Source organism: Diprion similis, chromosome 10 (assembly GCF_021155765.1).
Source record: "Diprion similis isolate iyDipSimi1 chromosome 10, iyDipSimi1.1, whole genome shotgun sequence".
Classification (NCBI taxonomy): Eukaryota; Metazoa; Arthropoda; class Insecta; order Hymenoptera; family Diprionidae; genus Diprion; species Diprion similis.
In genome coordinates, this window is record NC_060114.1 from 9,242,840 (window position 1) to 9,265,008 (window position 22,169).

At 42.8% G+C, this 22,169-nt stretch overlaps 3 protein-coding genes across 7 annotated transcripts; 1 reads left to right on the forward strand and 2 right to left on the reverse strand.

Moving 5' to 3' along the window:
* The first annotated feature begins 80 nt into the window (after positions 1-80).
* Positions 81-15,546, forward strand: LOC124411035 (protein spire). Of its 4 annotated transcripts, none has more exons than XM_046889869.1 (14): positions 81-1,228; positions 3,761-3,792; positions 5,061-5,178; positions 6,685-6,875; positions 7,253-7,456; positions 7,755-7,784; positions 8,340-8,642; positions 9,261-9,432; positions 12,547-12,686; positions 12,816-13,005; positions 13,449-13,711; positions 13,829-14,101; positions 14,182-14,519; positions 14,667-15,546. In XM_046889869.1, exons 1-14 carry the CDS (start codon positions 115-117, stop codon positions 14,905-14,907), a joined length of 3,609 nt encoding a protein of 1,202 aa, XP_046745825.1. In that variant the 5' UTR covers positions 81-114; the 3' UTR covers positions 14,908-15,546. The 4 variants fall into 4 exon arrangements, with proteins under 4 accessions (XP_046745825.1, XP_046745827.1, XP_046745829.1 ...); XM_046889871.1 differs by having other exon boundaries at positions 13,449-13,699; XM_046889873.1 differs by having other exon boundaries at positions 12,816-12,948.
* Positions 15,547-17,495: 1,949 nt separating this feature from the next.
* On the reverse strand, positions 17,496-19,394 carry LOC124411048. Its single transcript, XM_046889901.1, has 4 exons — positions 18,980-19,394; positions 18,802-18,906; positions 17,960-18,199; positions 17,496-17,857 (listed from the first exon to the last, which is right to left on the reverse strand). The coding sequence occupies exons 1-4, from the start codon at positions 19,239-19,241 to the stop codon at positions 17,598-17,600; spliced, it is 867 nt and encodes a 288-aa protein (XP_046745857.1). The 5' UTR covers positions 19,242-19,394; the 3' UTR covers positions 17,496-17,597.
* A 233-nt stretch (positions 19,395-19,627) lies between these two features.
* On the reverse strand, positions 19,628-22,149 carry LOC124411057 (adenylate kinase isoenzyme 1). 2 transcript variants are annotated; one of them, XM_046889917.1, is made up of 5 exons: positions 22,021-22,149; positions 20,548-20,778; positions 20,238-20,357; positions 19,966-20,151; positions 19,628-19,860 (listed from the first exon to the last, which is right to left on the reverse strand). In XM_046889917.1, exons 2-5 carry the CDS (start codon positions 20,734-20,736, stop codon positions 19,786-19,788), a joined length of 570 nt encoding a protein of 189 aa, XP_046745873.1. In that variant the 5' UTR covers positions 20,737-20,778; positions 22,021-22,149; the 3' UTR covers positions 19,628-19,785. The 2 variants fall into 2 exon arrangements, with proteins under 2 accessions (XP_046745873.1, XP_046745872.1); XM_046889916.1 differs by lacking the exon at positions 22,021-22,149 and adding an exon at positions 21,199-21,362.
* Between the last annotated feature and the right edge of the window lie 20 nt (positions 22,150-22,169).

Consider the following 22,169-nt stretch of genomic DNA (forward strand, 5'->3'; position numbering starts at 1 on the left):
TCTATAAGTTGCGGCTGCGAAACGAGCGTTGAAGCTGGTAGCGGGGGGCGGCGTCGGCGATAGTCAGTTACGCGCGGGCATCGGATCGCGTCGTACCGTTTCTGTCACCGTGTGATGGCACTTGATGTAACGGCCATAGCGGAGTACAACGACAACGACAACGGAAAAAGCAAAGAGGCGTTTGTTGAGACGGCGACTGGAGATAATAGCGAAACTTCGTCAGCGTCCGTCGGTGCCGTCAGCAGTTGTCGGGCTACGCGGAATACCGCCGCTGATAAGGTTTACAGTGCTAAACGAGGAGTACGGTGGTGTACGGTGCGAAGTGCTGGTGCTAGTTTCAGTGACGATAACAACAACGAGCAGAACAATAATGATGAGAACGAGAATGACAATGATGATAACAACAACGTTGACGATAACGCGAGGAGGGGAGTGAACGACGGTGATCGTTCAACGTTCGACGCTCGCGGTGAGTTTGAATCGGAGTTCGATAAAGGCGAACAATTATCGTTCAAAGCGTTGGGCCGTAGCCATTCGGCCTCCGGAGATAAGAACAATTACAACAACAATAATCGCGGAGCGGATCGGGTTCACGTGAATGAGTGCGGTGGTTGCGCGGGGGAGGAAATCAATGGTAGCATCGAGAGCGGCAGCAGCAGCATCGGCTCGTTGGGCCGGACCGCAACAACCGGCGAATTAGGCATGATCGCCGAGTCCCCCGTTTCTAACTCGGGCGATAACGGCGGCAAGAATGCAAACTGGAGAAAGAGCGAACGACTCGCGGAAATCGAGATGACCGCCGCAGCGGGCGGCGACGAGGAGGAGTCGACCCTCGCCCGCATCGTCTCCTGGAACGAGCGCGACCACCGAGCAACCAGGTCCTGCGAAAACACCCCGGTCACAGCCGGCTGCTGTCCGACGATCGTCCGCAGCTGTAAAAAGCTGCACCAGCCACCTAGGCCTCGGTGTAGGCTCAACGCCGACAATTGTCTCAGCCTCCGCGACATCCTCCTATCCTTTAACGGCCCGATCAGCGAGGAGCAGGCTTGGGCTCTCTGCTATCAGTGCGCCAGGTGCTTCAAGAACGCGATTTTTTCCCACCCTCATCCCTCGCCGAGGAACGACGACCGGCTCTACCACGTCACCGAACTCTCCCACGTCCTCCTCCACAGGGACGGCGACGTGCATCAATCTACCATACGCAAACCACCGAACAATGCCGATCCAGGTGAGTGTCCAGTGTTCATTTGCCTGCGATGCGTGTTTGGAACCGATCAGGAATCTGGCAAAACTTGGTGTAGTACAAATTTTTTCATTTATGTATTTCAGAAAGTTTGCGAACATGTTTCCCTGCCAGAATACAGTGCCCTCTCTCAATAGAACGGCTCAGCAAATGCAATGGTTTCGTCATTTCTTTCAGCACATAAACAAACTTATTCCCAGTTAAACACACAGTCTTGCATGTGAAATTTTTACACGAATAATTATGTGGCATACAAGTATTTTTCCAGGTTAAAATAAAATTAAATGGGAGTCTAACCGATGTAAACAATGTATCGGCGCGTGCAGTTTACGACTTTTTCCTGACGCTACACTCGCTCGAATTTAACTGGGGACCTTCGATTTCTGGAAAATGACTTCCCTCTTGTACTGTTGCGGCCCTATCGAGAGAGTGCACTATAAATACGATATTTTGAAAGTTTCATCTGCAATCGAAAGGAATCCGTACACCTGTAGGTGCAGGAATCTCGAATTATCCGGGACCCCTGCTCGTTCGCCTGCCGGGTAAGAGGGGTGTTGTTTTGATTCCGGTCGGAGTGTAGGTGAGATCCTCCTCTGGGTTGGGTCAGGTCGCACATCCGGTTTACGCACTTCGCCCACGCCGCGCATACTATACAATATGGCATTATATACATATATCAGTAGGTATAGACAACAGCGAAGGAAGCGAATCCGCAGCGAGGCGAGGCACTGCTAAATCGGGTGAGCGGGAACGGATTCTCTGCAGGCAAGGTCGCGCTTCATCGATCAATACGGGCGCCCACATCGGATCGTGTCACAACTCTTGTACCTACCGGCTAACCTTATATGCCAGGGTAATATGATGATAGTTTACGGCGTGCGTGGAAAAGATACCTTAAAATTTGGCAAAAGTCGCTTTCAAACATATTTATGTGTATGTAGTACAATAAGTATGTTTATTAAAGCCTTAGATTTTCGGCCTCACTTGTTTTCGGTCTGAAACAAAATGCGAGCTCGATTCTATACGAATCACGTGACAATGACTCCCAATCTATCACGACGGCTGCATCGCTGGTCATTGTCACATGATTCGTATAGAATCAAGCTCGCATTTTGTTTCGGAGCGAAAACAAGTGAGGCCGGAAACCCAAGACATTAATGAACATTACTGTACATACATAATCATATCAGCATGAACATTGTATTTCCCGTACATACTATTTATTGTATTTACTATATTAATAATTGGTACAAAAATTTTTCGTTAAGACTATTTAAACGGGCATTCATATCAAATTTTTAATAAACTTTCTCTCCTACTCCCACTAAAGATTTTCTCCATGTGGCTGCCTTATGTGTTTCAGCAGTAATTCAAGGAGACAGTTTTCGGTAACAGAATATATAGAGGCTCGTAAATTAACGTTAGGAAGGCTCGTACCGTAGGCCTTCCAGTTTAGTCGTTGAGTAGGAGTTTGTAGGTTTGTTCTCTATGGTTATTCTCATTTCCAGTTCATCTCTCATCGAGGAATATTATCATAATGAAATCGCAGGCGGGCAAGTGATGCTGTAGAGAAATACAAAGAGAGAGAGAGAGATAAACAGAGTTGTAAAAAAAAAAAAAAAAAAGAAGAATTGCCCCAATTACGGTGACACGAAATCAAAGCAACCTCGTTTGGTCAACAGCGTGCTTATAAAATTCTGCTGCCATGCCGTATCGTCTGTGCATTGTATGTACGCTAGTATAGTAAAATTGTGTAACAGAAAGATTATGTCTATACAGGTATGTGTTTGTTACATGTACCCGATTATATCTCGTAGCTCGCGCCTAGGACTGATTGCAGAGCCGATCCGAGAGCAATGGGCGTTGGATGATAAACTCGTGATAAGGGGGAACCTTGCAAGGTCGATTAGAGAAAGAAAATTTCGCGATAAGAAGTTAATAATACAGCATATCGCAAGGATTGAACTCATCCCTGTCCAAGCTTCGTTATGTCTCTGCCTGTGACAATGATGAACTCTCATACCTATAAATTGGTAGTCGTAATAATATTCTTAGAGCCAATTAACCCGAAACTTGGACGTTGTACGGTTGACACGTCGTATACTTCAATTGAATATCTTTGTGTCTCTATTGATATTGATAACGATGCATTTTCATTATTTACTGAGCCAGCGGTTATTCGTCAACGACGACTCAAGTATAACAATAAACAACGGTTTAGTCATCAACCATCGCCATATTATGATGTCAAGTATTTACGTCAGCTTTGGGAGATTAGCTTGCCACTCAATTTTGCTATCGATAAAACGCATCGTCTCCGTGTCCTGTTAATACTTTACAATATAAAACGGTCATGTTCGTTGCGAATACTCTGCAGAGAAAGATGATCTTTAGCCGTAAAACAATATGATTTTGTGCAACGAAATCTCCATGGGAATTTTTTATTCCTCATACTTATAAAATGTTTAAAAAAAAAATTGAAATATTGATTGCGGTATTTTCTTCGTTATGTTACAGATTCGAGGGAACCGTTCACATCGGAACACAAGGTAAGCCGATCACTCACCTGCCTAGCGATAATCCTCTATCTTTTTCTCCGACACCAGACAGCTTGAGTGCTAGCATTCATATTGTATGGACTTGCCGCTGTACAGGACCAACAATTCACCGTTTCAAGCCTCCGAGCGTTCGCTTCTTCTTCTTCTTCTTCTTCATATTCTCCTCCTCCTCTTCCTCTTCTTGTTCCTCTTGTTGTTGTTATACTCGAACCCGCTGATCTGTTGCTTCTTGGCACGCTGACCCCCATTCGCTCTTACATAGCTGTACGCTGGTCATCCTCCGACCTGGTTGATTACGACGATGACGATGCCGCCGGTGTGGCTGATCTCTCTGCTTGTCTCAAACCTACGTACGTACGTACATAAGTTGTACTACTCGCTCTGCGGAATCTCCAGTTCGTGGCACACTTTGCCTCTTTGTGCTCTGCACGCTGCTGCAGAGACCTTTTGCTTCTCTCTTCCTCTTGACTTCGTTTGCCTTCCATATTCCTCCCACGAGCGTTATCCGCGTTCTCACGGCCTTAAAACTCCCCAAGCTACGAGGAGGAGACTTATTATTATAGGTGCAAAGATCTCCTTACTACCTCCCATCTACCATAACATACTTATCAAAGTCCGATAATAGCTGCTGGATCAACTATATATGTATAATTACTCATCACATATCATTATATGCAATTCACTGTGCAGGTAATTCTTTTCACATTCATCTACTCAGTCCCGAAATTTATAATGTTCATAACTACGTTTCTATACGACAGGATTCGGAGATCCTTGCACCTGTTCACACAACCCATTGTATACATTTCGTTTTATGTACCAAAGTACAGGATAGCTTTAATCTCTGTCTGGGGATTGCAGAACGGCGCGTTTCAAACGGCATAAATAACGGAACCTTCTTCGGTTAAAAAATAACGCAGCAGCGGCACGAGAGCGTTGATAAATGCTCGTTAGGCGATATTCCACGCGCTGGTTGACCCTGTAATCCCAAAAACTGCCCCCCTCCCGTGTTCTCGCCCCTCATTCATCTCGTTCTCGCACCTGTTTGGCCCTCGTTCGGCATCTGGATACCTGTAGCTGTGCACCCACGCCCACAGAAGACAGCAGAAAAAAAAAACGTCAAACCGGAATGATTGTCCTTGTTGAAGTGTGTAAAAAGAGAGAAATGAAACATGACTATGAACGGCAATACGTTATTTAATAATATGCGTAATGGTGAATGATATTTCTCATATTATACGTCTTGTTTTATTTTTCAGCTGGTGTTCTCGCTGGGTATGATAGTTTTCGCCGCTCTAGACTTTGGTCTGGACGAGGAGGAGGAAAGACGCGTAGCTCCAGATCTTGAAGCCCTAATAACGCTGATGACACAACCCGGTGAGGATGCGATGAGTTTCCTCATATTGCCCCATGTACTCTAGTATCCGTCCTTTGTGAAAAACAGAAGTAAACACGTGGGCGCAGGGGGGTGAGAATTTCCTGTTCAAAGTCCATTTTTACTCGTTTGCAATTAGCGGACTCTTGAGAATCGGGTAGGTTCTTCCAAAGCTTGAGCTTCCTACGGTATTCTTGAAATTTTTCCCATTACTAGTATTAGACTCGAGGTAGGGTCAATATTTACAACCCGAGGGCGCAGGATCTGCGAACCACGTGTTGAGCAACTCACTCGTGGGAAAAGAATACCGGGTCGTCTCCTGTCGCCGGTCGTCGGGTGGGTGGGTCTAAGGTATTAGCTTTAGAAGAGCATAATAACGTAGCCTGGCAGCCTGGCAATTCGAACCACGAGCGTGAGAAATATCAGGCCCGGGTCTTGTCGAGTATCCTGCTATGCGAACTTCGTTGAAGCAGAGTCGCAGATTTGATTCTACAGAGAGTCTGACGCCGAAGAATACTCGCGGACGACATAGTACCGTCGTTATTACTGCATCGGTTAATTATATAGCTTCCCCTTAATTACACGATGTGACTTGTGATGTGTGGGTATGAAATTATAATTGGCACAATTGTCGTACCACGGGAGCTCTCCTTCGGGAAAATTCTTGTATGAGATTTGCATAAGGAATGCGCAGTGGAATGTTGTTATTGAAAAACGAAGGCGCGATTGCAGTGTGCGAAAACTTTCATTTTTCAAATATCTTTGCTTGACGTTGCAACTTGTATGAGATTTTCACGAGACGTGAATTGGAAGAAAGGAAAAAAAAATTCACACGCAAAGTTATTGCAGAAGATAATAATATGTATGTCGTATGTACTGCAGAAAAAAAAAGTTTAGCCTTACATTTGACATTGCTGAGAAAACTGTTAATATTCTTTCAATTTTCTCGATTTTTTTTTCAATCAATTTGTTTGTAACAATAACAGTTTACATTATATTGCAATAAGATCAGAAATAGCAAAAAACCGCTAAGAAATGTGTTGAAAAGTTCTGTAAATATATAAAAAGTGAATGGTAAATAGATGGTCAGAATACTTACCATTATGACTCAAAGGATTAACTGAATAGACCATTGCAGAATTTGAATTGTATTTTTCAATTACGATTTTCTGTTCGCTGGAATTCTATCAGTTTTGTGCATGTTTTTGATCGTGTACAAATATAATCGAGGAAGGGTCTGCAGGTGCATTGTGCCGTCTATCGTGCGTCGCGGTACGTTGGCACCGAGAGGCCTCAGGCGGCAAATAATTTTTCACGGTGTAAAAATCTTGCATGTATAACATGGAGTGCCACCGGAAGTAGTTAGTACCCCGCCAACGAATCCGGTTCCGGCGCCATCGCCCTATCCATCCGTTGTTTGGATTACATATTTGAATTTAGTACAGCTTTATAACGTCATATGATATATTATATACGCTTCAAGCTTTAAATACCCACGATCGTTTCAGAGGATGAATCCGAGGCGGAGGACCGGCTCCAGGAAACCGACGACGAGGGTATCGAACGGGATTCAGGGGAGAGCGAGGACGACCCGATTCATCAGACTCCCGATGCTCACGGAGCTCATCCTGCTGGCTACATCCGGAGGGCTTGTACACCACGCACCCCTGCACCATGCTCCGTCAACACCGTGATACAGGTCCGTTTTTCAACTCGCTGCACCGCAGTTGTCGATGCCGATATTTCATTCATTTTACGAATGTATATCGTGATATCGAATCAATGCATCTGTGTCACTTGAACGCAATCGAATCATGATGCATTATACTCACTGGAGCTCATTGAATGGGAGCATCGATATTTCAGGCTTCGAAAAATGGAGGTCACCGTATGGTCCAGTTTTGTCGATGGCGGATACATTCGATGTAACCCCTCGTGAAAAGAAAGTAACTACCTAAATTCTCGATTATACCCAGTTGAACCGCGTAATCATGATTATAGTAAAAAGGTTCGGATATCACGAATACCAGCGTCCTTAGGAAGGAATTCTCATCACGTTGATCACTATGTTCGCAGCTATGCACGAGGCATTTGCAGGGGACGTCGGAACAGGCGGATACTCATTACAAGGCCGTCGTCCGGGCTCTCGTCGCCGAGGCTCTGGAGTTGTCTCATTTTCTGGAAAAAGTCGCCGCCGACAAACAGGGGAATAATTCTACGTCGACCACAACCGGCGACACCACGGAGCGGAATCTCGACACCCTCGACTTCAACGACTGGGTGAGTGCCCGTCCTTGATGCGGATGATTTTGCTTTTTCCTCGGATGATTACACGGGGTGAATTGTAAATAAAGCACACCGACGTTATCCGATTCATTCTCATTTTGAGATTAGATATACATGACAGAGAAACTCTTGCACTACGTACACATATCGATATAATACGTTTACCGATGAATAATCGTTTGTAGCGTACTTTTTCAAATAACACCCCATAAAATCTCGTATCTGTCACTGCGTGTGTGCACACTTTGGCATTACAAAATAATGACTATACAACCTTCCTCTATCATTATAGACTAACGTCAGGATATGGCGGGCGCTGCAAGTACGTAGGTATAAGATAGCCATGAAATACCTACCCTTACCTAATCTAACCTTGATGTAGCACATATGCGTGTGAATGTTAATGTTCTAACTATACATGATACGAATTCGTACGAGATACACCGTGCAATAGAAAGCTTTTCGATGGCTCGTCCCATACATTCACCATTTATCACCATGCAGTATAATATATTCGTAGCGATTTTCACGTGATTTTGAATGAAGCAATACTGTATACATGTACAATACATACCTAAACAATATCCAAACATGACGCGTTACATTTGTGAAAGCATTTACCCACGTGCATGCGGCATGTTCAATACGCATTCCAATATACACGTGCACGCATACCTATCTTCGGATGTACAGAGACTGTTGATAGAATTCAATGTAGCATGTGCCGAGGGGTTAATTTATTGCGTTTGTTTTTTCGTTTTGAATGACTGCAGAATATTCAAAAATTTAATAGTAATGGAACTCAGATGATGAACCTCTCGGCTCTGCATATTTAATATGCATATCTAATCCTTTGAACAACTGCTGATTGTCGTAGGCCAGATTCTGGGTCCAAGTGATTGGAGAACTGAGGCGCGGTGTCAAGTTAAAGAAAGTCGAAGGGTCGATCGGCCCAGGAGGCGAGGGAGGAACCGGAAGTGGACATCCCGGTGGAAAGCGTACTCGCGTCACCGGTCGAGGTATCGAGTTCGAATTGACACCTTACGAGATTTTGATGGACGATATCAGGGCGCGCCGGTATCGACTGCGGACGACACCATCACCGTCGCCGGCTCACCTCAGGAAAGACGCCCACGCCGTCATTCTCGATTTCATTAGGAGCAGACCACCCCTTAAAAAGGTACGATCGCCGATCGTGGAAAAAATTTAGTACTTGATCACTTTTACTGAAATGTTAATGAAAGGAAATTATACGTAATTTTTTATTCTAACGTTGCAAGATTTTAACTTTTTTTTAAAAGTTTGTACGGATTTGTTTGTTTTTTAACCTCACAGGTATATACGTAACAAACTGTGTGCCTATGTAATCAATACATGTAAATATCATGTAATATGTAGTCACTGGCATCTAATTGACGAAGCGGAATGTATCGTATAGGTACGCGTGTCAGCATCTATAATTCTGTCTGACACCACTCCATCTAATACGTGTTTATCTATTTCACTTGCCGCACGTGATAAGTATTAGAGGTATATATTTTGCCTGGCGGCTTCCGCGTACTTCACGCAAACGGAGCTATTATACGCTCGCATATCATTATCAATTCGCGGAGATAAGATATGAAAAGACGGCAAGATTAAACTTTATACAGTTGTATAGGAGGAGATGTAGTGCAGGCTATTTTATATCAGCTGGACATTTGACAGGACTGAGAGAGATATGGACAGATTTTCTATAGATACTGTGGAAAAGAATCAAAGAAAGAAAAGAAAATGATTACAAAAATTTTTTCCACAGGCGTCCGAGCGGAAGCTGCCGCCGTTGAAGCGACAATCGACGCCGCATGAACTGCTGATGGAGAGTATAAAACGACCCCCTAAACCACTTCGGCCATCCTGCAGCCCGAAAAAGCTGGGGAAAGACGACGCGGCGGAACGAAAGACGCCAACGCGGGATTCCTTACTTTCAGGTAAGAAATACAAATTCGGACTCGTTTTTGACTATACTTTATTGTATAGAGCGGTTAGGTAATAATTGTAGAAGCAGATATTAGCGGTAAATTGTACGAGTGTGTACAACTCTGCCTGTCTATGTATCTACTTAGTCTGCACATCGATGAGGGAAAGGGATGTGAAAGGAAAGGAGAGGTGAGCAGAGGAGGGCCTCTTGCGCGGTCCATCCGTCTTGCATGCCAGTCGCCGCAGTCGCCGCAGTCGCCGGGGACACTTTGCACCGTTCCACACACCGGAGCTTTCGGTCTCAGATCCGTATATTCGTGTATACCTATTAAAATTGCGAAATTTCTCGCCGCAATACGCGGTTAGTCCTCCCGCGTCGATCGAAACTTTACCTCGTGTACACTGTATGTATACGCGAAAAAAAACCGCGCACGCATCGGTAGTTGGAGTCTGTATTACAATTGTAATCCTTATGTATGTACGGGAATCGACTTTCTCTGCCGAAAACTTTGGATCGTGTTCAATATGGCAGTCGAACGGGATTCGAATCGCGCGTAACTCAAGTTGCGTCATCACCCACTTGTAATAGCCATTCCGTATGTGAGTTTCAAATTTAATCGAATGTTGTGCAATATTATCCGATAACTGAGTTGTTTGGTAACGGGATCGCGCGGCTTCTCTAATTTTTTTAACCAACATTGTGTAAGTGAAAATCGACGTCGCCGCCGCAACGTATATATCTGACATGCAATTGAAGATGGAGACGACGGAGCGCGACGACGCGTTGAAGAGTATAATAGGTAAAGCAACACTAATCATTGATTTCCCCATGGTATTTAGTAAGGAACTTATAATTCTCAATTTTTTAGCTGTAACTTTTATCGTATAAATCGTGAGAAGGTACACGTATAGACGTTTGTTTTTCCCACGCGCTAGATTTCCTTCCGGAGATAATTCTTACTCACAAGAGGGGGGAACGGAATGCATATGATTGATACGTGGAGCACTGTTGAAAATTTCCTGTGAATCCCAGTCCATTGTCCCGTGCGTTTATATAAAATTTGTTTGTCAGCATATGCTGTAAAGAGAATTGGTGTAATTAAATTTGTTCATTTCAAGTGGAATTCCATAAAGAGCGACTTGTCTCGATGATGTGAAATGTCGCTTTAGTAACGAGGCTGAAGTTAATAATATAAACGTAAGGAAACACTTGGTAGAAACTGGTTATTAGCTAGGCAATTTTAGAATAACTTTGAAGGAGTTGATTTTTCAAAATAAGAATTTGTTTGGTTGCTGGAAGAATATGTTCAACTAAATTTTAGACATTAAATTACTAAACGACTTTTCCCTAAACATGCATCGTTACAGTAACGTTACTAAATCAATTCATCCTACCAGCTGAATATCTTGTACAGGTGATGTGAGTCGATAAAACTACAAGCAGATGTAGTCCCAGATGCAGCTGCATTCAGCTCTTAGTAGAGAATATATCGGAAATTCACGTCGTACTGATTGAGAGTGTTCAAGACTGTTTGCATATAACGTCCTTTATAGACGTATCATGCATTATACCTATATATACAACTACGATGACGGAAGTCGAGTAATGCGTCATCGACGGCAGAGCGCATTACAGACATGCTATATACATATCTAATAACAACGGGCATGCGCATTTCCGAAGGGCTTAAAGTCTCGTCCGGGCGAGTTTAGTCTGGGGTGAACGTCAGTTGAGTCATCTACACCCTCAGCTCGAGCCGATACCGTGACCTTTATCGTGCAAAATAGTCCAAGCATAGATTGTGCAGCGTTGATAAAGATTCGGAGGTTTGCGGTATCGTTGCGCCCGCTAACGTGTAGCAATTCCTATAAACATTTTTCTCAAGACGAGCACCGACGAGAGGTGAAGCTGTAGAGGATGTGGCTCCGGCCTTTTAAAAATCAATGAATCCGCGCAAAGTCTGCACGCGTTTCATCTGGTGATATCACCGTTTTACTTATATTGAATTCCCAAGGTCACAACCTCGTACATATCCTTGAACATCTCTATGCCTGCAGGCTTGATTCAGTTTAAAGGTGTTTTCATTTATTCGTTTAATTGTTTTTCGAAACTACGTGTCGATAACAATCCTGTCAAGTTGTTGAAAGAAGTGCGATCTCTCGGATGCGTATAACTGAAATATAGTGTTTCTATTCGAGTAACCATTGGTACATGGTATCTCGGAGACGTCGTCGAGGAAGATGGACGGCGCGATGACGAGAGTGACTTATATACACCCAGCTGTGCGACGCGATCAATAATCCACCTGACCGTCTCTATGCCTGTGTATGCGGGATCGAGTAAATCACGTTTCACAGGGTTTTGATCCGGGTCAACGTCGCGATGAACTCGAAGCTTCTTAATTCCTCGAGGAAGAAATCATCGTCGTGATTTAGATCCTTGTTCGCTGCGTCTGCTCCACGGTGATGATCCTGGGAATGCAGGATCAGACTTATACACACGAATTCGAATCCAGGATCAAGACTCACCGAGGATAGTGACTAGGTTTTCTACCTGCACAATGCTGCTCGCGGTGGGTGGCGAGTCGCGTCGTATCGTCCTTGGCGAGGTTCCGCCCGTTCAACCTGAGCAGGAACAGGAGCCGGCTCAGGACGTCGCGGCCCAGTGGCGCGTTCACGAGGGTCAGGACGCGTCAAATTCGAGGCGCGCTTCGTTCTCTCGAAATTTAAAACCGAATTCAACCGGCGACAAGGGCGATCAGCAACAAGGCGCGGCTGGCTGGGACTGCAAACCTCACGCGAATAGGAATTGTAAGTCGCGTTGTAGGAGGCGCTTTAGGGTCCCAGGTAATCATCCGTTCATACCTCATCGTACGTCGTCTGTGTTTTTATAGGTACTATTACGCTTCATCCACCATCTTTTCGCCATTTAGAACGCTTTTAATTGGCTGCGGGGCATGTACCGTACACCAGCCTCTGCCTAACTTCCTGCCTAGCCCCAACACTCTAAACGCGCTCGAGCGGGAATTTACGCGGAAGCTGGTTCATATACCTTGTCCTGGACGTATGCTACTCTGCAAAATGTTAAGTTATTATTGATAATCGGTTTTATCGTTTTACTTCAGGTGCTGGAACCCGTGACGAAGCCGAGACCACGAACGCTGGACTCGTTACAACACCGAAAAGTTCGAGGCGTGCATCGAACGATCTATCTCGCCCGCCTCACCATCCACCGCGCCGTTTGATCATACCCGACGACGTCAAGGTAACGTAATTATTTCACTGCTGTATGGTGTGTTGAATCGGATTCACTAATTTTCGATAAATATTCACCCATGAGAAAACTAGAGAAACAAAGCAATACGAAAAAAAAAAAAATTAATTTGGCAAACAGCTCGACGGTGAGGATGACGACGACGACGACTGCTGGGGCGATGGAAATGAGATCGAGGACGACAACGATGAAGCCGACGTTGAAAGGGAGATAGAGAGGGCCGGTGAGTCGGCGAATCCATGGCGACGGACAGGTGGGCTCAGACTTACAAGAAACGAGTATCATCGTTTCTGCGACACGCAACTAGAGTGTAAATAATTTTTGTAAATTGAAAAAGATATTATATTATCTATTTATGCATATATCATGCGTACAGAGTTTAGTTACATATTGTTAAAAGACTTTTTTTTGCATGCTCTTATATCGTTGCCTTATGATTCACACGTAGTGTGGCATGTTGTAGATTATTGCATTGCATTTTACTGTGCAATTGTTTGTTTTTTTCTTTTTTTATTATTACACCCTCGTTGTATGTCTGCACTTATCGATATACTTTTATTTAATTTTACGTTTTTTCGTATTTTGTATAATTTCTCCTAAATCTATCCAAAAACCTATCTTCCCGTATAATTCGTTGAATTTCCAATTAGACAAGGTATCTGTATGTAATTCCTTTTAATTTCTTTTATACTTGTTAATTCAACATACAGCAGGGTTTCGATTTCCTCACACTTACACTTGTTCCTCGTGCAGCTTATGACCTAGCGACCCAGTGCCCGACAAGGAGGGTCTCCACTCGCCGGCACACGGTCACCAGCGTGATTGGCACCGGACTAGGAACGCTGTCGCTTCCCCACTCGAGGCCACAGAGTCGACAGTACGAGTCTCGGAATCTCAGGGATACGACTCTTCCCCGTGCGCCAAGATCGAAAGACCGAGATCGCTTCATCGAGCCGGAGTTGCCCTCCAGTGTAAGCAGCTCGCAGGACGAACTGGGACAAGAGGTATCGATGCTGGTTAAATTAAATAATTGCTAACCCTGAGAGTTGAAATTATCTCGAAAAAAAGGACTAGTTTCATTAATCATTTTGATGCCTGAGAAAAACTTGAAACTGTTTTACTTTTTTCACCAGAAATCGTCAAGCAAAGGGGGAGGAAACTCGTCACTCGGCAATATGTTCCTCGACGAACGTCTCTCGCTTACTCTCGAGGAGATTGTTCATATACGCAGCGTTCTGACCAAGGCGGAACTCGAATCGCTTCCGGTTGAGGGGCGGGTCAAAGAGGACGTGGAGAAGAGGCGCGTTTGTTTCTTATGCTTGAAAACGAGGTTCGGCATCCTCGGTCCGTGGGGCCAGCGCTGTCGGCTGTGCGAAAGGACCGTTTGCGGAAAATGTTACATCAAGGTTCGCTTTTTTGAAAATCACATAAATTGCCGTCTCCATCTGAAAAAAAAAAACTCTATCCATGGATTTTTCGAGTGTAGATGCGGATACCAACGGAACATTTCGCCCACGTGCCGGTAGTCCTTCTGTCACCGAGTCTGATGTTGTCACCGGCCTCCGAAGTCGATGGAAAGGAATACTCATCGCCGAGCCATGGCGCTGTTCGAAATCTCTGGCCCAGGCCGGCGGGTGGCGTTGGGTCCGCACCAGCATCTCCGGCCACGAAACGCCGTGACCCGACCTTGAGAAACACTCCGACACCGACCCCAACTCCATCCTCTGTGAACGTCTCGCATCACGAGGATGACGGGACGGCCTGCAACAGCCTGCCGCCGGGCAACAGCAGCCCTGCCGCATCTTCCCAAAAAATGGACAAAAGGTAGGAGAGCGATTGGGACTGATGTTGTTCTGAGGGTACAGGTGGGGGTGGGATTGCGAGGAGAGTGAAAATGGACGTTTAAAGTTCCACGAGGATTCACTTCGATATGAAATTATACAACCTTTTTGACGTCTCTTTGTTTTCCAGTCGAAGATTTTACTGTAGCAGCGCGAACAGCAGCCCGGCTCGGACCTCCACATCGACGGCGCGTTATGGAGCTGGTGATTTACGGGTCGCCGAGCAGCTACGAGGTGTAGCGATGGTCGTTTGTCAAGACTGTCGGATCCTGGTTCTTCAAATAATACAAAGCTCCCGTACCACGCGAGCGACGATACGTAACAACGTGATCTCACGGCTGACATTGAATTTGTCTCCCATTTACGTTTAGCGCCGTACTGTGACCTGAGGAGTTGTTCGACGGCAGGTTTTTTTTTTAAATAATTGAAGACCCTAGTAGGATAAGCATGGCTGCTTTAACTTGAATTGGTTTCATATTTTTACAGTACCCTTCACCGGTACAGAAAAATTCACCTTCCAAATAATCTTTTTCTGAAATTTACTGAAAAGAAAATCGCCAAATTTTTTTTTATCAATATTGAAATTTGCAGGACATTAGAATTATAATAGTAGTAACGTGTACTGTCTTGATATTTAATAAATGCGTGTTAAACCAGTACACCCATGCTTATCCTGCTATGTCATTTTAATAGCGAATTACATTTTTACTTTAATTACATTTAAAAAGCAATTATCAACTGCAATTGCATTAATAATTATTTTTTCTTTTGATTCACGAATTACAATTCGGACATGATTTGTGTTATCGGATATAATTTTATGGTAAAATTTTCAATTCGCTTGATTTGTTTCAAATTACATACTATCTATCGAAAGAATCATTACTGATTTTTTCGAAATTTTTATCTCAATTTGTTTTACAGTTATGAATTTTTTTTCAAATTTCCGTCTTCAACTATCCAAATGAATGTAACTCAAAATCGAATGATGAAACGGACTAAGAATTTCGGAAAACAGCGAAACTACCTTTCGATAGGCAGAATACAAACTAAAAATATGAAGCAAATCAAAAATTCGAGCTTAAAATCTGTTTCGATTTCACAAAAAATTTCTCAATTGTAATTAGTAATTTCGATGTCATTAATTATAAAATGTAATTAGTGGTGCTCAACACTGCAATTCGACGGTTCTGGTGATTTCAGATAGCGCTTGCATAATGTGTACAAATATTGCACGCAGATGTTGTACACCAAGGTTATCGGAAGATCAAATACTTATTATATCCATGCCTGTCGCTCTGCAAGGGTCCCTTGCCCGTCGGTCCTTTGGTAGTTATTAATTTTCAACGAATATTCCAGTTCGTATAGATCACTCTTGGTCTACATTTACGTCATTATTTATTATACACACATCGCACACACCACATTAGAACTAGAGTCAGAGAGAGAAAATACGAAGGAAAGAGCGAGACATTTTATCCATTTTCTTGTTGGTAGTCTTGCTATTATATTGTCCAAACCGACGTTATACCAAAATCAGATATGTGTAAATATTGTTACAAAGTTGACTTTAAAATAAGAGTTCACTGATACGAAATAAAGCGAATCCAAAACCGTGAGACAATTCTGTATATTCTGAAATACGTGTTATCTCTTTAAAGCCTGAGACAAAACCATTTTCATAGAAAATCATCCATTTATCACATGCCTGTATCTTGAATGGTTATTATTATTCTCTTATTCAAATATACAGGGTGAGATGGGTACCTTCGTAACAATATTTATACATAAATATGTATATCGATCATTGAATGATTTTTTTTGAGTCTCTCTCTTCTATTTTTCTTTATTATCATCTGATGTCCGAGATGGTGTTTGGAGAGGATGAATAACGAATCGGTCGGGTGTCGGCAAATTAACGAATATATGTATTTAATGAGATCGCTTTGGAGTGGTTCACTACCTAAATCGCGAACACTATATATGTATTTATATTTGTATATATGTATACATATGTACGTATATATTATGTATGTATATGTACATGCAGTTTCTGTGAGACTGTGCGATCCCCAATATTTTTCTGTTTTAGGAAAACGTGTGTATGTATAATATAGAGATAATTAGGCTCCCTTTGTAGCAGTTCATTTGCATGTTTTTTTCGTCTTTAGTTCGGCTCGTATGTCTCGCTTTTTGTTTAAACGTTAAAAATTTGATTAAGAACGGTGGAATATCCTTCCGAATCAACAATGTTTCATTTTAGTTTTGTTCGGTGTGAACCATTATTTATTTTTTATTCAGACTGCAGAATACAACGTTCAACATACGCTCTACAGATATTCATTGTTACAATTCAGTGTGCGCATGTTAAATAAATGTATTATGTGTATGTGAAGGTTTGTGTGATAAGAGATTGCAGGGCGTATACATATAGAAACACAAAATAAAAATAAAAAAAACGAAACAGTCATTGAAGGTCGTAGAATCCTGAGAGAAAATACATTATGTATGTATATGTATATGAAAATTTGTAAAGTATTTTGAATTTTGAAAATGTATCATATATTATACAATATATATATATGTGTGTATGTGTGTACTTAATATATACACATATATAAATATATAAGTCCTTAATCAGATGTATCTACCTATTTTTCCTATACCTATAGAGAATTTAGAAGAAAAAAATCATTCCTCGGATCAGAAATACTCCACGTGACGATCCATTATACCTAAGTATATAATAAAAGTGATCGAAAAAAAGTATCTATTGTTGGTTCAACGAGGAAATTGAAGGAACAAGCCGTGTTAAAGAGTAGAGATATTAAATTAAAACAAATTGTAATTAGTATATGAACTGAAACGAATTTCCCTGGAAGTTGTTGTAATTAAACAAATTAGAAAAAAAAAAGTCGATAGATTGTAAAACATAGCGAAAAGTAATATTGATTTAGGTGAGCATAGAAGTACTATGGTTTATTGAACTCTAAAATATACATATATAAAATATAACTTATGATTATATCATTGCTGAATAAACCCAATTAATATAGTATAATCACTTGTGGGTTGCATCATTCCTTGCAGACTGACCGACTCGCTTTCTCATTCTCCCTGTACCTGAGTGACTGCCGCAGCCCATAGATGGTGACGATTCCTGCGGTGAAGCTGAGGGCAGTATTTCGCAGAGGAATGGCAAAGAGGCGTAGCATGAAACCACTCTCCATGTTCGATCCTTGCCCAGAGCAACGCATCCTCGTCTCGAGTGTGGCTCCCGCTGTGCCCATCCCCGAAAGTCGAAGCAGTCCAGAAGCTCATCTGCAGAGTTTTATCTTCAAGACTGAGCGACCCTTTTTTTTTAATTTACTTTTTTCACCTTATATCCAGTCGAGTATATCGATCATTGCAATATTATCATACCAAACTCGTTCTTCCAGAGCCGCTCTTTGCCTTCACTGCTGAGTCCTACAAATACTGCGTTGATGTTCCCGGTCATCAACGAGGCTAGGAGATCTGTGCGAACAGCACTGGCTACATGCGCCAATTTTCCACCCCAAGCTGCGCACTCCTTACGAGCTGTGCTGTAGTTTGATGGGATGTCTGCGAGCCTGAACACCCCTACCTTTGGTAGGCAACTTGCTTTTATTCCATGTCCGTACGCTATATCCAGTTTGCGACATACAGACAGTTCAGGGGTAGCGAATCCAACTATTCTTGTCTTTCATTTTTGTGTATATGTCAGGTGCAATTAGCAATACTTGTGAATCCACCAATTTTTACTGGTACTTGTAAAGATCTTAATTTTGACTTAGTTTTAGTTCCGTGAGAGATGCTCAAGTAGATATTTCTTTCAAGTTATTATGTAACGACAAATCTGGATTGAGTATTCGAAAATCGGTAGACTCAACCCTGCAGCATGTTTGCATAGGTGTAAATGTGGCATTCCATGCCAAATCAACCTGCAATGTCTGGTTCTTGGCGTAAAATGAAGACTCAGAAATTCCGTATAGATTTTTTATCTGCTAGTTTTGATTACATGAATTCCTTAATATATTGACTACATGTTATTTTCCAAACTGTTATTTTTTTTCACAAAATTTGTTCCAACGAAATTATTTGAAATGTACAAAATTGCAAGAAATGCTAAAAATTCATTTCATCTCGAGAATATCAATAGACAATTAGGTAAGGGTCAAGCGTTGATTGAATTGGCGTAAAATGCCTTGATAAATCCCTTTATTCGTCTGCACTGTTATGCTCACCTACGTTGCCGCCGTAAGCGCTATAGTATTCGAACCTCGAATCCTTGACAAGACTGGTCGATTGAGGATGCAATTCCACAGGGCATTCCAAAGCGATGCAATTATCTGATGATTATAAATTATATGAGAATTGAATAGCCGCGGTGTAATTTAATTCAGGTAAAATATATAAACTCACCGTCAATCGTGATATTGTTTGAGGAATATTTCTTTGGACGAAAGTTGAACGCTAAAGCCTTTTTAGAAACGGCAAATTCTCTGCAGCTTTTCAGATCCTCCGAATTACGTCTCGATATCGGCGTTGCGGTCGACCGGGTACATCGTTTCGTTAGGGCGTAAACCGGGTTTTTGCGAAATGAAATTTGCGAGCACTGAGCAATCGCCGGAGTCCAGCTCAACCGGCTCGCGACGACGAGTACCAGGACCATCCAGAACGCCATGCTCGACGCAAATTATAACAACTAAACTCGCCTGGATCATTTCGTTATATACTCTACCCTTGATATATTTACAGTTGACGCTGATTTTGCACGACGTTGACGGTTGCGGAAACGCAACTATCCTCGCAGACAATGCAAAATCTGCAGAGTTCAATTTACTCATCATTAATTGTCATGTGTATGCGTAATTGAATGGCTTCACATCCTGGCCGTGGACATTGGACGGTAGACAATGTCACCTGACAATGCCAGACTCGTCCACTTATTTTCAGGTCGGGATTTCAAACTCGAGCGACGCTGCCCACTGTCCTTAAAAATTGAGCAACCGTCGCCTATGATTGCTACTGATTTTTATGGATATTAATTAACAACAATTGAATCTTTCGACTAGTCAATTATCTTTATTCGTCGTTGGGGTGTAAATGTGCGTGAAGGGGTTTTGTGATATTAGGAAAGACAAGTGAGTAAATAATTCGCTATAAAATCCTATATTATGTCTATGAGATGATGAAGGGGAAAATTAGGGAATTTTGCGGATTCTAATTTAAACCTTGTTCACGGCGTCTATGGCTTTGCTCGCTTCGGCGAAGATTTCCTCGACCGCGCCCTCGGCGTTTATCTAGCGAAAAATGTTACGATAAATCATTGGAATTGAATATCGGTGTAAATATTTATTGCAGCTATGAAACTCCAATTATCACATGCGTTGTATGCATGTACGTACCTTGACAACCTTGTCCTTGTAGTGCTCGACGATCGGTCCGTTCTTCTCGTTGAATACTGCTATGCGTTTTTTGATTGTCTCCTCATTATCGTCGGCTCTTCCCGACGAGGCCGCACGCCCCAGTAACCTCTTTGTCAAGGTCTCGTTCGCCACGTCGAAGAAGAGCACTAGGTCCACCGGCCCGATCTACGATAGAAAAATTAGACGCTGGATATATGCGTGGCGGATGTGTTTGGTCAGCCAGAAAATAATGGTGAAAGCAAAATTTTTACCTCTTTCTCAAATTCCAGCCCTTGGCTAAGTTCCCGCGGATATCCGTCGATCAGGAACCCCGGGACCTTGTCTTCCTTTCCCTTGTTTATCTTCTCTTTAATCAGTCCGAGGACGACGTCCTGTACAAATGGTGATTAATAAAATAAACCGTTGAATACGATTTTTTTAAAGATGTATTTCTGACTTCATATGCAACGTTTCAAATTGCGACGAGAACGCGGTAATTAATTGTTTCGATGTTGTCCGAAGACAGACAAGGAAATAAAAAGGAACTCCTTAGGAATTCAAGCCGAGTGTGCCACAACTTACGGATGGTACGAAGAGGCCTTGAGACATGAGTTCCTGGAGTTGGGCGCCCCTCGGACTGCCGCTGGCGACTTCGTCCCGAAGAAGATCGCCGCTGCTAAGATGAAGGAAGCCGTACTTTGCAACGATTTTTTCGCACTGGGTGCCCTTGCCGCACCCGGGACCGCCGACGACCCACAGTGTAACAGTCATCCTTCTCGATTTTTCGCTAACGTGTGATTCCTGATTCGGTGCCTAAAAAACCGACAGCAGGGTCAGTCGTCGTAGGTTTCTGAGCCACGAGCAGTATAAGAGTAGAGCTGATAACTCGCGCAGCTAGGCGAATTTTATTTTTGAATTATACGATCTACTGGCGCCCGTCCAATTCCGGCCGTTAAATGATACGCTTTCGCATGAATTTATACAACCGACGATCACGCGCGCGTTCTCAATTTATTGAAAACTCCGAGGCCGGTCGAGTTATGTAATTGAACAGATTGTGTTCGAGTAATTAGATTAATTAAAATGACAGAGTATCGTTGCGAGGCATGATTAATATTCCGGCTTAGAAACTGATGATTATCACTCTGCACCCAAAAACGGCGCGAGATCTCGCGTCACGCAGGTGCAAATTCAAACTTAATTAACGGACTCACCTCGATTGTTACACCTTACCTGAGCGTGTTTGATCTTCTTTGCGATCAGCAGAGTACAAGTCTTGTCTCGATATTCGTCGACGAGGAATAACGAGGTGAACAGCAGCAGCGGAAGGATGCTACCCCAGAATAAATGTATGTCGGCGGCAGCGGCGGCGAGACCGTCGTTCAAATAATTATGCAAGTTCTTACGCGCGGATATACATAAAATTATTGCGATATTGCGGGTGCTGTCTCAGCCGTCCCTCGCTAGACAATATCATACAGCGCGCGCGTTAAGCAGAGCTGCGTTTATAAATAAGTGCGTTATAGACACGCGTTCAAGGTTTTGACGAACTCTTAACACCTCTTCGTAGTTCTATTATACCTATTAATTCTTACAAACTGGTGTCAGAATTCCTGAGTGCATCAATTTTCTTCGATATACGATAAAGAATTAGCTCGCAGGCGAGGAAAGCAGCTTCTATCCATATTCTATAAGTTGAAAATACGCACCCTTGTTTATATTGTATGAGCCACTCTCACAGTAGGCATCTCACATGGCAAGAGTATATAATAATTAAGCGATCAAAATACCCAAGGATACACATTTTTGACTCCTTATTTGCCGTCTGTACTTGTACAAGTGCCATGTTACTATGTAATGCGCGAATTATTGATGATGGTCAAATTATAGTCTTAAAATAATATATAAAAACGAATATAAGAGGAACTGGGAGGAATCGATAGTCGGGTGCATGTATAAGTGTACGCGTATAATCCGCATCTAATTGCAGAAACGATGCAGCTGGTAATTCCACTATAAAACGGAAGAGAAAATACTCAAAATGTGTTTGTTTACCTCTACTGTTAGAATTACTTTACAAACAGCACAGGAACTTGATTTGCGTTGCTTTCATTGCAAGCGATGTATAATTTGGAATGCGAAACTGTTCAACCCCAATTCTTGCGGTTGACATTCGACGACAGGGCTGCCGTCCTCTGGTGTCG

Bases quoted from the DNA above. Each gene is read 5' to 3' on its own strand.
- LOC124411035 (XM_046889869.1), top strand. From the start codon at position 115: ATGGCACTTGATGTAACGGCCATAGCGGAGTACAACGACAACGACAAC. The intron at 3,793-5,060 runs GTAAGCCGATCA...TTTATTTTTCAG, and splicing joins CGTTCACATCGGAACACAAG to CTGGTGTTCTCGCTGGGTAT. The intron at 8,643-9,260 runs GTACGATCGCCG...TTTTTTCCACAG, and splicing joins GCAGACCACCCCTTAAAAAG to GCGTCCGAGCGGAAGCTGCC.
- LOC124411048 (XM_046889901.1), bottom strand. From the start codon at position 19,241: ATGGCGTTCTGGATGGTCCTGGTACTCGTCGTCGCGAGCCGGTTGAGC. The intron at 18,200-18,801 runs GTGAGCATAACA...AACTGGATATAG, and splicing joins CGCTTACGGCGGCAACGTAG to CGTACGGACATGGAATAAAA. The intron at 17,858-17,959 runs GTATGATAATAT...AAAACTCTGCAG, and splicing joins GCTCTGGAAGAACGAGTTTG to ATGAGCTTCTGGACTGCTTC.
- LOC124411057 (XM_046889917.1), bottom strand. From the start codon at position 20,736: ATGACTGTTACACTGTGGGTCGTCGGCGGTCCCGGGTGCGGCAAGGGC. The intron at 20,358-20,547 runs GTAAGTTGTGGC...CCATTTGTACAG, and splicing joins AAGGCCTCTTCGTACCATCC to GACGTCGTCCTCGGACTGAT. The intron at 19,861-19,965 runs GTACGTACATGC...ATTTTTCGCTAG, and splicing joins ACAAGGACAAGGTTGTCAAG to ATAAACGCCGAGGGCGCGGT.